The sequence below is a fragment of the Geospiza fortis genome, unplaced genomic scaffold, assembly GCF_000277835.1.
Source record: "Geospiza fortis unplaced genomic scaffold, GeoFor_1.0 scaffold138, whole genome shotgun sequence".
NCBI lineage: Eukaryota > Metazoa > Chordata > Aves > Passeriformes > Thraupidae > Geospiza > Geospiza fortis.
This window is the reverse complement of record NW_005054307.1, coordinates 6055284-6070213: the sequence shown is the minus strand read 5'-3', so window position 1 is coordinate 6070213 and position 14930 is coordinate 6055284. Positions and strand designations below refer to the sequence as shown.

The following is a 14930-nucleotide window of genomic DNA, read 5'->3' as shown; positions in this document are numbered from 1 at the left end:
TTTACTGTACCAAATTAAACCCTTTCTTATTTGCAGACATTAATTTTGGCCTACAATAGCTTGTAACAGTTTCTTCTAACATAATCAGGTGAATGAATGGACAGATTTTAAATGCTTTATTGCTTACAAGTTTTGAAATAGTGTAAATATCTGTTAAAAGAACAGAAACCCAATTTTTATCATGAAAAGTTTTAGTTATTTTCTCTGGGGGGTTATTTCTTTATTTACTTTCCAAAAATAACTTTGCTCATTATATTTGGTAATCTCTAAAAAATTAATACCTAATATATGTGCAATACTATTTCTGAGCCTCATCATGTTGCACAAGTTTTCATGCTTGTACACTACTTCTTTTCCTGTGCAAATATTAGGCATTTATATCATCCCATTAACAGTCTGAAATCCTTTGAAGTTTTGATTTCCCTGTTAAAACTTTCAGGAGAGATCACAAGACAGAATAAAGCTTGATATTTATTAATACATACATACATACATACATACATATATATATATATATATGTATATATATGCATTAAAGATTACTTCCTGAATGTAACAAATATAAAAAGTTATCAGTGTTTACAAATTGTCAAAAATGTCCAAAGTACAAAAGGATACAGTACATCAGTTATATGGAAGTGATTGTACTCCTGGCACTGAAAGCATCATACTGTGGGCATGCACAATATACACCAGAAAAACTCATGCATCAACCAGAACAAATAAGGAAGTGAGACAATTTGCTGCCTTCTTTGATTACAAATTCATTGCTTCTGTTAGTTTTCTTTCCTCAGGAATACCATTTACCTGCAAAGAGATGAGAATTTATATAATCCATCAGTGGGACATGCTGCTTCAGCAGTACTGAACTGTCAACTATGAGCACAGCACATAAATAGTATTTATTATTCCTTTATCAACAACCACATTGGAGAAACACTGCAAGTACAACCTGGATCAAAAGACAACGTATACATGACAAAGCATTCTTCTGGGAAGGGAGAGGGCTGGGAAAAGATTGTTAAACTGAAATTTATCTTCATACTTGGGATCTAACAGACTTCAGAGGGAGGCTGAGGCACAAAACAGAAAAGGTGGTACATTATGTACATGCAATATTTAGTCTTTTGTATATAGGAATACCCTACAAGCTTTTTTATCCAAGCACCTTAAACAATCCTTTTGAATTCTGCCTGTTGATAGAGAGACAATTATAAAACCTAATGCATCTGTTCATCCTGGAGACCAGTAGCAATTTTCATCACTGTAATAAACATTAGATGTGAGTGGTCACCTCTCACACAATCCTTTCCCATTTAACTTTTAACTTTGTGAAATAGTCAAGTATTATGTCAGCTATTGAGTCTGCCTTTTTATATAAGGTTAAAATAAAACTATTCCTTACTGGAGATTCAGATAGTTCCTGAAGTGGACAACAGTTGTTATCCATGGTCTGCTCTTCAAATTACTAAATATGGTCTACTGAAGATTTAAAATAGAAATTTCTTATTCACAACTGTGACTGACAGCATGTTAAATTCCCTGAGTATATTACTGTGAGTTTTCTATAGGAAAGGAAGAAAATTTAACTATTAATGTCTCATTCTATAGGTATTTGGTCTTAGGTGTTCTATTTCTCTAAATTTCTTACTTGAGTCGATCAATAAAATCAATTGCTAAGTTTGTACTCACGCTACTAAAAAACTCTTAGTAGCAGCTGAATTTTGTTTTAAATCATGACTTTCTAAAATTCTAACATTCTGGCAACAGGAGTTGTGGGTATCCTTTCAGAAAAGCTGCAAAAGGCACGTGCCAGCATGGCATGGAAGTGCTTGCAGGGTCACCTGCACATCTGAGCTACAAAGCAAGATGTAATTATAAACGAAGGGAGGAGGAGGAAATGCCCTCTGTCCCAAATTCATTCCACCATCTGCCCCCCCTGGATTTCTGAGAGCTTGTCACAGGCAGCATCTGTGATGAATATGAAAGAACAGTTGCATTCTACAGAAATAATGTATTGCAGAAAATACAGACACAGGAGAATTTTTAAGATCTAATTTTAGGGCAGTTTTTCAGTGCTACTCAAAAGTGACCGACCTGTGCTAGCTTGTATTTCATACCTTTGCAAAAATGCCTCATTGCTGTCACTGTACAGTATTACCAGGTGATTTTGCATCTTATTTGCTGCAGACAGACTGGAATTCTTGAAATGAAGCAGTCATAGCAGAAGAGCAGCACTTGTGTGACACTTTTATTCTGCCTTCTAAACTGTGTGAGTGAGAAACGCTGTACTAAATGTCAACACAAACCAGTGCTGGAGGCTCTGGATCAAGGCTTTGACTGCCAGGGTCATCCACCATTTCCAGCATATGTACAATGAAGAACACGAACAGCAAAGCTACCAGAACTGCTATCAGACTTTTTATACCTGTGTTTCTAATTTACACATAACAAAACCCACATGGAGAGAAACATCTATTATATACTTGCCTCAAATCTTTGAAATGTTGTCATACGAAATTCTCCTTTAATCCCCGAAAGCAGTAATGAAGAAGAAGGATTTTCAATGAAAAGAGTTGCTTATGTAACTCCTAAGTTAAAACAAATCTGCTTGGAGCTGTTGTTCCCATATTATGTTCAAAACATATGAATCTCTCTAGAGTTTTGATTTTGATACCTCTTTGAATATTTAAAAATTACACTTGGCCTCTACTTTTTGCCTCTGTGGTCCTTACTCCCTCTCACATGGCTATGGCTGTAGGTTTTTATCAAACCTGAGATGCTAAGTAGAGAGGACAGTAAGCCTTAGTCTGATGGGTCATTCCTGACCTCAGTCAGTACACCAGCATTTGTGAGAATGATACAAAAGTGGTGACTATGACACAGGAAACCTGAAGCATGGATGTGCCTCACCACAGATTCCCGAGTATCAACACTTTGTCTAGTAACTGCAGTAAAAAGCTCCTTCTTCAAAGCTTAACTAATATTGGTGGGAATTAGAAATTTACATTTACTATCAAGTGCCAAAATCCGAACCATGTAACTGCATTTGGGAATCTGGCTGTAGTTTTATGTAACAGAAAATTATTTATATGAGGTTTCTAAGTTAGCTGAACCAAATTCCAGCCTCTCATGCAGAATCCTAACATAGCATTTCTCCCTTGTTTAATCAATCCCATGCCAAAATTTTCACTGATGTATCAAAAAAAAAATCTAGAATGACAATTCTGTACTACTTTACTTTATTTGAAAATTATTTCCACTGTCCACAGACTGTATACATTTTGACTAGTGTTTTCTCCACACTGGTCACTTAATAATTACAGTATTTTCTAAATACTGACCTGCACTCTGCTGCTGTGGAATCTGAGTCTGATGTGGCAGGTTCCTATAAAAAACCATTTAATATCTTTAATGCTTCCATACAAAGTCTGAAGTGTATTATGATGAACACTCAGTATTTACACTTCATTTTTTTTTGCTTATGAAGCAATAATCTATTTTCACTATGCAAATACAGATGTCCAAAGGTTAGCCACGACCACGAAATAAAAACACTCAGTGCTAAAGTAGTTCTTATTATTTCACTTGTCAGCCACATTCAAAGGCTCAGACTTGATGAAATGCCAGAGGCAACAAGAGTCACCATGGGTTTCTGAAGTTCAGCAAAGTTTGGTTTCTGTGAGTGAATATTCCATATTCCATGAATACAGCAAAGGTGACAGCATTTGCAACATAGTTATTGGCTGTGGAATGAATGGTCAGCCACTTCTACGTGTCAGACCAGCTCACTTTCCAAGGCAAAGTTGCATTTCTGTGCCCTGCTTAAGTGTCTATTTTAACAGCTATCAGATAGAGGTGTTTTTACAGAAAGGAATTAAAGGGTACAATCTAGGTGAAACAGATAAAACCCTACGTACAACTCAAGAAAGCTTTTGGTACAGGATTTGGCACCCCAGTCATAAAAACTGCTATTCTGAATAGAGAAGAAGCTGTAAAAGATGGGGCAGAGCACTTTGCAGCACTTGTACAAGGAATAATTTATACAGCTGTCCTTTCTGGAGAATTTAGCTTCTGGGACAGGGAGAAGAAAACACTCCTGCAGCATGGATCTACATTGTGAAGGGAATTTAGGACAAGCATAAAAAATTAGGGCTGAGTTAGAGCTGGCACAGGACCAGTGACACTGTGGCCATGCAGGCCTGCCAGCAGAGGAGGCACCAGCTGGAGCTGGTGTTACAGCACAGCACTGGAAAACTCCAGCCCTTCCTGATCACTGCCTCAGATCTACTCAGCCCCAGGCACCTCAACCAAACCTTTCCAGAAATGCCTCTTTGCTAAACCTCTATGGAGTTATCTGAATTAGAACATGTGCAATCATTGGTCTGCCTCACTAGTTTCACTAAGTTACTGATAAATGACCTCTAAGGAACAGGAATTAATTCTTTTTCTGGTTTCTGTCTTGGAAAGTGAGTGACAACAATGGAAATGGGAGAGAGCTATGAGCATTTTTCTTGGCAAGCCTGAATTTATTATCTGTGTAACGGAGTATGTTCTTCTGTTCAATGTCAACGTTTCAAACACAAACCATGTGTGACAGGTACATGACTAACCACTTACAAAGTCTGGATTTTCTGGTATAAAACTACCACAGATTTGGTGGTTAGTTTTACACCAGACACCCCAAAGGGTGTCTAAAATAGAACAGTTTTAATTGAATCCTCTGTCAAAGTAGTTTTTCTCCAAAACATGCAGAAATCTAACTGTTCCATGCCAAGCTTCTTGCAAGCCTGCAGCCTCTTGCCAGCCATTTAATCTTATAACAGAAGGCCTTTCTTCCTGCTGGAAATGCAAACATCAGAGCAATCTTGAACTGGAGAGTCATTACTGAATCCTCCCACAATGAACACATTTCAGAGGACAAGCACAGGGGTCTACAGTGAGTCACGCAGGGCATTACGAGCCAGAGCTGAGTGTGCACACTTACTGCTGTGTCTGCATCAGGGGCATGCTGGTGTTGTCGTAGCTGTCCGTGTGCAGGGGCGGGACGATCTCGCCTGTCACAGGGTGGAACACGGGCAGCGTGGAGAGCGGCCACGCGATCTCCCTGTTCTTGGACATGTCACGGAGCTCTTTGGTGGATTTCTGTATAGCACTGTGGTGCACCAGCTGGATGCTGTGTCACAAGGAAATAAAATAGTGAATACATACTTTAAGTGCTTTATCAAAACAGAGAGAAGTTTGCAATTATTATTATTATTATTATTAAAGTACAAGGAGTTTGATGCATGCTAAAGACTACAGTGCAATAATTACAACCTTCACAAATTAATAAATAGTTGATTTATTTAATTTTTTAAGACAGTAATTATTCCATTAGATTTTTCTGTCTGAGTAGATATTTTTCATAGGATTCAAGACTGTGCAGTTTGTGGCTGATGTTCCATTTATTTGCTGCAATTTGGTTTAATTTTAATTTTGGTTAACTCCTGATTCTTGTGGTAGATTCATAAAAGCTTGTAAATTAATTTTAAAACACTCCATATTATAGGTGCTGGATACCTTCCAGGATATTTATTTTCCTGTTCACTGCCTTTAAGAGACAGGCTGGAAAGTCCAATAACCAGGAGTATTAATTGCATATTAACATATTTATTCTAACAGTACTATTTTATTTTGAATTACAGTCTTTAATTTCAAACCCTTTTTATTCTGGTCTTCTATCCTTGCCAAGACTCTGATTTAAAAGCAGCTTTCACATTTATGAATTAAACCATGAATTAGAGAGAATGAAAGAAGATTATGACACATATGTATGAAGCATGAAGAGCTACTGAGAATGAAAATTAAATGGTAAAAGAAAAATAACAGGAAAGAAGACACTTACTCTGGTGTTTGCATGTTTCTCTTTTCCCTAAAAACAAAACAAAATTTATGAATTAAATAATAGCATTGATAGTTGGAACATTAATCTATCTGATGATGAAAACAGTACATGATGGAGAAATGCTGACAAGGTTATTGCTAAACGCAACTTGGCAGCATTTGCAACGGGGTTTATGAAGAGGCCTTGATGGATGCACGCAGAGAGATGTGATAGTGGTGACAGACACACACAGACACACACACAGGGAAATGAAAAATGCAGGTTAAAGAACAAGCTTCTGGCTAAAAGAAATTCTGTGACAAAATGAAGTTGTAGTTTGTGTAAGAAATGGCAGAAATCACGTTACTTGCTGCTTTCCTTTTATGTGTTTTTCTTTGATAATATGTCTAAATTCAGTTAATCCCCTTAACCAGGTTTATGTTATAAAAGTTAGCATTTTAGAAATTACTTAATATTCTCCTGAACCAATGATCCTTTATTAGTATTTTATTTGCTGGAGGCATTTTGGAGAGCTGTGCACATGTGGAGATTTTGGGAGTTTTGTGCATATGTTGAGTATTCTTAACCCTTTCTAGAACAACTAAAGGCCCTACATCCACTTGCTTGGAAATCAGTGCATGTGCTTAAGTGTCAAATAGTTCAGTTTTACAAGCAGATACCTTTTGGCCTGTATTAAATGTTTATAATGAACTGAATGGAGATATTCTAACAAATAACCTTCTATGCATTATAATCTTAGAAAAATCAAGAGTTACTTATTGGCATGTTCAAGTACTCACACTCCTTCCCGTCGGCAGCACATGATATAGGCAAGTATTAGAAAAAGCACCAGTGCTATTGCCGAGGGCACTGCCAGTGTAATTAGGAAATCCGAGTAATAGTCTCTGCTTTTCAGTGTATCAGAAGGTGGCTTGTATTCTCCACCATCAGGCAATATTCCCTCTCCACGAATCACTTCCTGAAAGGTGGAAACTTGTTTCGTATTGTCAACCTAATACCCAGAAAAAAAAGAAGAAAAAGAAGACTATTAAATAACAAAGGAACATAATGTAAAAACAGGCAGGTATTTAACTAACCATAACATATAAAAAGATCTACATTACTTATTTTACAAATTCTAGACAATTTAATCCAACCACTTTTTTTTAAATAATAGAAGATTACATTTTTTGAAGCTTCTGATCAGTGTGATAAGTAATGTTATAATACTACTACTCTCTTTTGTGCCTAGCAGAGATACCGTGTCTTTTACAGATTAATTTTAGGCATATCTCACACAAACAGTATTTGATTACAGATTTGGTAAACATCTTTAGTGCAAACTAATTAACTGATTCTAATTTCTTTTTGATAAATTAATCCATTTCTTACTAGTCTTCCTAAATGACAATACTGTCCTCTCTTGTATAAAGGTGGCAAAAATGAAGAGTCACATACCTACAGTGTTCTTCCTCCTCCTTCTTCTTCATATCACACTTTACATCCAGTGCTCAAAAATCAAGAGCCATCAACTGAGCTGACAAGGACAGGTCATTGTCTCCCTCACACAAATTCAATTAGCCTCCAAAAGCTGCATTCCTGGTCACAATTTTTGTGTGTGTTTGTCTGTACCCAATGATCCTAGAAATACAAACCTGTTTTGCTGCTAAATTTCCTATTGCTTTTGATTGCCATTCCCAGATGACTTAATTTTCTGCATCCATTTTTTTGTTATCTTCAGTTAGATGTTACTGTCAGATTTTATCAGTGCTAGCTTTAAGATCATTAATCTCCAGATCATTAATACAAATAAAATATATTTGCTTACATGCTTGACCTTTTGTCTGACTTTTTGTTGAGAAATCTTGCAAATGATGGTCACTTCTTTATCACTTACAATTGAAGTCATAAAAAGCTGTATTACAGCTTATGCAGTGGGTCAAGACATTTTTATGAAATTCCAGAAATCCTGCTGAGCCTCCAACGTGTGCATGCACACACACACACATATATATGTGTTTGTTTAACAAAAATTGATGCATTCTCTGCTCATTAATTCCAGAGTATCTTCTGTGTTAGGTACACTGAGTTCCACCTGGCTGCTTAGCTGAATCTCAAACCCTAACAATGAACAAAAAATATGTTTTTATTGATGTGACTGACAGAGGTCCACACACAGTGTGAGAACAAGCTTTCAGAGTGCAGCTTCAAGTGGAGCATTTATTACATTGCCCATCCTTGCAGAATGTGGGACCTCCAAACTTACATCCACTCTTTGACTGGGTGCTAACTGCCAACACCACCTCATAAACAGTGGGAGGATGAGGATATGATGGCTCTGTTTTCTACCACTTGTTTAAACTGTGGATATGGGAAACAGAGCTCAACTCCCTCCCAGCCCATAGATCTGGGGAGAATTCCTGTCTCTCAGCTTGCCTTGTGAAAAGCAGACTGATTAGATAGAGGGAAGCTTGGCTGCCTTTTCCCTCTGATGCAGCAGGTTACAGCAGAAATGCTGCTGGCAACAGAAAACACCCCTAAGACAGTTTAAATTCAGTTACTGTGGCACACAGCCAAAACAAGGGCTGAATTCCAGAAGGCTGTGTTATAGCTGCTGCAGAAAATAACACTTCTCTGAAAGCCTGTTCCTGTTACACATCCCTGGGTGATCTCTGCTTCTCTCAAACCAGCATGACAATGCTGCTTCATGATTAGTTTATAAGCCACTGCCACTATCAGGCATTTTTTTCTGAAGAAGTATTCCTAACCAGCTTCTTTTCCTTCTGCATGGGCACAGCTGACTGTTCTTGCATTAGTGCACTATCCCTCTGCTGCTTATTTTAAAATTCATCCTTTTTTTCCAACACTGTTTCTCCAATTTCTCAAGACCTTCCTGTCCTTCAATGCACCTGCAGATCCTTTCACATTCATGGGAAACTACACATTTATTTTAATAAGCACATTCCATCATTCAGCTATTAATGAGGAATAGCCAGGAATTATTATTAATTCTGCTATGATTATGGCTACCAACCAGCTCTTCCTAGCTTCACCTAGGCCATGTTCCTGAGCTTGCTTGTGAGACAGTACCAAAAAACATCACCAAAAAGGAATGACATTTGCTACTCCACCTTGGTTCTACTTCTTCCTTGTAGAAGGAAATTGAAGACTTGACATAGATTGTTCTTGCCAAAGACCAGCTGCCTTCTGCTATTTTTCAGGTGCTGCTAAGTATTACTGTGTACACATGGGCCTTTTAAAATTTCTCAACAGAAAGCCAATAAAAGCAAGTAATCTGGTTATTCTTTTGAAACAAGTATTTGCCAACCTTCTAGAACCTTTCCTAATTTACAGTGTATAGGTAGAAAAGACTGGAAGTTATCCAATCAGTTTTGTGTATGAATGCCTTTCATTATACTCAGTAAGTTTTTTCAATCCAGTGTTTAATATCTCCCTTTCAGCTTCCTCCTGGGTAATGTCTGAAGCAGCTCAACAACAATCTAAGTTTATTTTATATACCTCCACCATCATTGTTCAGATTTATCTGCAACACCTCTTCCAATACTGTATTATTTCTTGATTTTCCTTACAGGAACTAAAAAAAAAGCAACCTTAAAAAGCCTCTCTGGGAATTATTCTCCTTTCATGGCAAATAGTCTAGTGTTTGGTTATCATTTTCTTGCATTTGACTGAGAAGAATGTTCCTATTTATTATTTAAGTAGTCAGCATTACTTTCATTCCTTTTTCTATTTAATTTTGAACATAAAATATGTTTTAGACATTTTTCAGAAACAGTTTTTTAACAGCATAGTATTAATTGGTCAGTGTAGAATCAGAATCTGAGAAAACATGTATGCATGCACACACATTTTAGAGAGGTTTAACTAGCAGCATTCTGAATTAATGAACTACACCTCTCATTACTTTTACTTTTTTAAGCCCTGGAGTTCTCTGGCCATTTATAGAATTCACTGCTAGTGAAAACAAATACAGTGGTTTCACTGGGGCTCAACTCTTAACAGAATTTAGCCTACATAGCAAAAACCTTTCACAATCTTAAGAGTGAAGAAAATATCAATCACAATGAAGTGGAATTGACAATGCTGTCTGACCAGACTGGCATAACTCTTACCTGTACTTCTACAAACATCACTTTTATGCAATAATAAAATAACTCACCAGAGAGATTTTACACCAGTCAATATGGAATTGAGTACGAAATTTTTTATCACAGGTGATTACAGGCTCCATTTCTTGACTGCACCTCAGCTGATTTTGTGGATTTTCTACTTCTCGTAAACACGAAGAGAAAGGAACATCTGCCCCAACCATCACATACACACTGCAGAAAGAGATGAGTGACAGACCAGCAGGATGTCTCACAAATCCCCAAAGGACAATGACATACTCTTCCAAATATTATTGCTGTACATAGTAACATTCAGCTGTTATTTAAAGATTGAAATTACTTTTTAAAATAATTTTCCTTCATAGTATACTTTTATCTCTTTAAGCATACAAGCAACAGACTGAAATCAAAACAACTTTCCTAGCTGCTTATTACAACATATTCTGGTTTACTTGTTAATGTAAATGTTTCAATACCATCACTTGTGCCAATTTCTATGAAGTCAAAAAGCTCCAAGTGTGGCTTCCTCATGTAAGTAAATCAGTACTTTTTTTGAAAATTGTATTAAAATACATAATTTTGTTTTAAGGAAATCTTTAATCTTACTCATCATAGATTTTTTAGAGAGTTTCTTCCCATGCTTTCAAAATAAACTCACAATGACTAGTTATTGCTAAACCTAATACAGATATGAACATGCTAACCCCTAGCTGCTTCTGAAACATTCCATACTGGAGCTATGCTTGGCCAAGAAAATTTGCTTCAGAATACTGAAAGCTGAAGGCAAACCTAATACTTGATTTAGCATCACCATACATAAAATAAGACCTGCTGCACTGATTGTATTATTCATTGTCATATTTAGGTATATGGAATTCTGCTATAAAATACAGTCTGCTGCACCATGTTATAATGTACCAATGGATTCTGAAACAGAAATTAGGTCCCAGTTGCCACTTGTTACAATAGGCATTATCTAACTAAATATTTGAAGTGTAGACATTTGTATTAAGTGACTCTGCTATTATTCTGGCTAGGACAGAAGTCACTTCTCTAAATATACTCAAAAACTTCAGAGATACAAAAGGGCTCTGAAAAAGCCAGTATTTTCTGCACACATCTCATATTTTGACCCTTCATCCCTTTCTTAGATACTATTTGACTCCAAAAGATCAAAAATGATCTAAAAATAACTAGGCATCTTCACTTTCACCAGGGAAAAGCACTGTCAGAACCATATTTGAAAAAACTGAATCCTTACTAGTTTCCCATTAAATACTGTTCAGAACAGTATTTATGGTTACAAATCAAAACTGGAACCAGTCCATTGCAGCAGTTTGCACTCAGTAACCTGAGCTCCCCAGACACCTTACGACTTTCAGAAGAAAGTCAACAGTGCTCTTGAATCACTACACCTTGAATCACTAACTCACTTAGTGAGAACAGCTAAAAATTACAGTTACATGCAAACTGCTCTCAGAAATTGAAGTGTCTCTGCTCTATCATAACTTGCTTCAAAATTTTGAGTTTAATGAATTGGGACTGGCTAAAAGCTTGAAAAGCATGCCAAGTGACTGCTCAGAACTGGGATTACAAAAAAAACATATTTACTACCAACTTGTTCATAATTAATGGAATTTATTAGTATTCCTTGGATTACAACATCCGTATATAGGAACTGCACCCCGTCGTAGTGGTATCTAACACAATAAATACATAACTGGGGCTCAAAACTTCAGTAAACTTCTCATATCTAATTCCAAAACATAAAACAGCAGTTGCAAAGTATCTAGAAAACTTGAAAAAATATTAGGCTTCTGAGTAACAAAAGAAAAAAAAGTGAAGGAAAAAACATCACACTGACACATGCTTACCCCTCTTTCATGTCATTAATGGGAAGTGGAACTCTCCCTCCCCTGTCAAGGGCTGAAGTAATGTTTATGGCATTCAAGCGTTCTGGCTGCCATACATTTTTCACTGCTCCAAGGAAGTCCCCCAGAACTTCACTCGCCAGCATTTCTTCTACATTCATATTCCTTATGAAGAATTCCGCTTGATACGGTAAAGGAAAATCTACTCGTGATGAAAAAGAGTGTTGCATTAAACAAAGGCTCCATAAATCCAAAAATAAATCTTCAAAATATCTGGAGTAATGATTAATCTAATACTACATTAAGATTGATTCACCTTTCCAAAAATCTTGTGTTTGAATTAGCTAATTTTGAACCTACTGTGTTTATGTTAAATTCAATAGAGAGTACCATTAGCTGCTACTTGAGCTGAAAATCTTCAGTTATTTATAAAACAACAGGGAAGAAGCAGACTAGAGGAAAAGAGTCTCAGTTGCTAAAACTTCATTAAACATATATAATTATATTCATGCTAATTTGGGGGTCAAAACCAATCTGCAGCAACAATAGATTCTGGGTCATGACACTCCAGAAGGTAAATGTGATAGATAACTAATTTTAAGGTCCAAATGTCCATATATGCCATAACCTGCTGTTTTCTGACTCTGCCTATACAATTGCTCGTTGCATAAGGTACACACAGAATTAAGGAAACTAAACAACATGCAGAAAAAGAGTGCAATCCTTCATGTAAGGTCCCTTTGGAAAGACAACGGAAATTTCAAATTAGAAGCTTAATGAAAGACAAAGATCCAAACATTTTACTGTGAGTGAACAAAACCAGTCTTGAATGACAGAAATAATCTGGATTAAAAAATCAAAATGAATTAAAGCAGGAAAAATTCTCTTACTTCTCCCCTGTGCCTCTGTGTTTAGTTTGAACACCAGACAACTATTTTACAGTGTTTTTCTTCAAAAGCAGGAGCCCATAAGAGGGTTTTTCTGATTCAGTTAAAAATCAAACCAGCTATATTCTGTACATACCTTCTGCTGACATAATATTAATGATCAAATTGTGTCTCGCTGTTTCGAAGGTACGCCTGTTATACGCAGTGATCTAGAGTGAAAAGATTACAAAACAATGCAAAAATGAAAATTATATAAATGAAACATCAGTGAAAGTTAAATTGAAAACTTAGAAATACTTATCAGTTTTTGAGTACTTTGTCTCCTTATTTTGAAATCTATGAACATTCATTCACTAATATAAAATTTGAAAGGTAAGGTCAATTTATTTAATGCAGCACTACCTTCAAGTCAGGATATTGGAATTTTCTTGGCCAGTCTAGAGCCAAATAAAATTAATGAACATGTGAAAATAATATATTTTGGTCCTAGAAATAGAAGTGTTCTGCCATACACGTGTATTCTTTCTCTTTTGTTATCTTTAAGAACCACCATAAGGACAGATTGGTTTCTCCGTTTCCCCACACAGCCTCCAATCCCCACCTCCATCAATACTCTAAGATCTAAATTCATCAATAGCTCCTAGGAAATAAACTACATGGAGAGGACTTTTGAAGGAAAAAGTGTTGTGATGCCAGGAATTCTCATCTTTGGGACTGCTATTTAGTTTTAGCTCTGGTCCCAGTGAAGTCTCACTCCATGAATGGATTCAGAATAATCCTCCAGTACAAGTAGTTTTAAAAAAAATCCTGTCCTAGAATCTGTAAATGTAGGGGAAGTGAAAACTAGAAGGTAGATGCAACATTTCTGACTCCAATATTTTGAAACATACATCTTCATGAATAAAATAAGCAAGGATACTAATAAAAAAGTTAAAATATCTAGTATACCTGAAATGCATGCAAGTGGTTACTTCTCAGTGGTGACTGAGAAGTACTCCAAGGTTGTACTAAGATTAAGTGATCATTCATAAGAAATACAGAACAAGGCTGGCTATCAGTATAATTATGTACTATCTTCTCTACCTTTTTTATCCCTGCAAGGTGATAAATCTTTCATGAAATAAACTGAAAAAACCTAATTTTCTTTCTAATTTTAGACTTTAGTTCACTCATTTCAAGAGCAAAAGAGAGGCAGAGGAGTGACAATAGTGACAGAACTATGTTGCTTCTCAGCAAACAGAGCCACAAAGCACTGTGACACTGGCAAATAAATTCTCAAAAGTAACCAACGTTGCACTTCTTTTAAAGGATTTGAATGAAAAGGAAAAATGCTGTGGAGTATCTACTGCAGGTTTGTTTAAGGGGAGAGGGAAAAGCTTACCCAACACAATCAGATCTCATTTAACGTTACAATTTCATTATAAAATTAACAGAAAATAAATTTGAGATTTCTCTAGTCCGAATTCTGTTAATTTTTCAAAGGTTTTCTTCAACATCAGCTGAAGCACTAGTACCCAGAAAATCAAACCCCTGGTCATCCAAGCTCTGTACAGGAGCAGGGCAGTGCCCACTGTAAGCCTGCACTCCAGCAGTGGGAGCTGCCAGCGTAGCCCACACACCACAGGCAGGCGTGGCAGAGATTGCCTCTGTCCTGAATATTCATTCAGACACAAACTGTCCTGGCACAGCTTTCAAAGGAGCTCGAGCTCAGAATGTTACCTGCTCTACTCTCCCTGCATTATGCAGTGTTGTGCATAATGCTAGGCTCTCCTCATCATGAGGTCTCCAGTTAAGTGAGCTCCCCATGACATCCCCTCAGGAATTATAACATGATGGAAGTTCTATTCAGGCCAGGAATATGCAATCACTCCTGTCAGAGGGCACTAGGAAGAGGATCAAATGCCATCTGCCCTCCTCACACACCACAGAATTAATTCAAAAACCACATCTAAGACTGAACTGCAAGGAATTAATTTGTATGCTAGGCAAGATTTACTTCAAATATGGCTTGGGGTCATGCTTAGAATGGAGGTCTTGATATAGATCCTAGAATCTAAAAGCACATGCCATTTAAAAAGTGGCAATTTCAAATAATGGTTTCCTCTAAGTAAAACTAAGCAAAGCCTGCAAGAACTTCTGCACATGATCAATTCTCAGATGGTATTAGTCCTGCTGA

The 14930-nt window shown here is 36.7% G+C and overlaps 1 protein-coding gene across 5 annotated transcripts in view; it reads right to left on the bottom strand.

Moving 5' to 3' along the window:
- SGCE (sarcoglycan epsilon) overlaps window positions 1–14930 on the bottom strand; it is a 24560-nt gene that overhangs the window by 2027 nt on the left and 7603 nt on the right. For 2 of the 5 annotated variants that reach the window (XM_031066795.1, XM_031066791.1), the window contains exons 3-10: window positions 12891–12963; window positions 11871–12069; window positions 10047–10209; window positions 6667–6878; window positions 5888–5914; window positions 4988–5176; window positions 3345–3388; window positions 2491–2525 (exon numbers count right to left, since the gene is read on the bottom strand). In XM_031066795.1, the coding sequence (XP_030922655.1) occupies window positions 2491–2525; window positions 3345–3388; window positions 4988–5176; window positions 5888–5914; window positions 6667–6878; window positions 10047–10209; window positions 11871–12069; window positions 12891–12963 (942 nt within the window). Of the gene's footprint in view, window positions 808–2490; window positions 2526–3344; window positions 3389–4987; window positions 5177–5887; window positions 5915–6666; window positions 6879–10046; window positions 10210–11870; window positions 12070–12890; window positions 12964–14930 lie in introns of all 5 variants that reach the window. The other 3 variants (XM_031066793.1, XM_031066792.1, XM_031066794.1) reach the window with 3 other exon arrangements.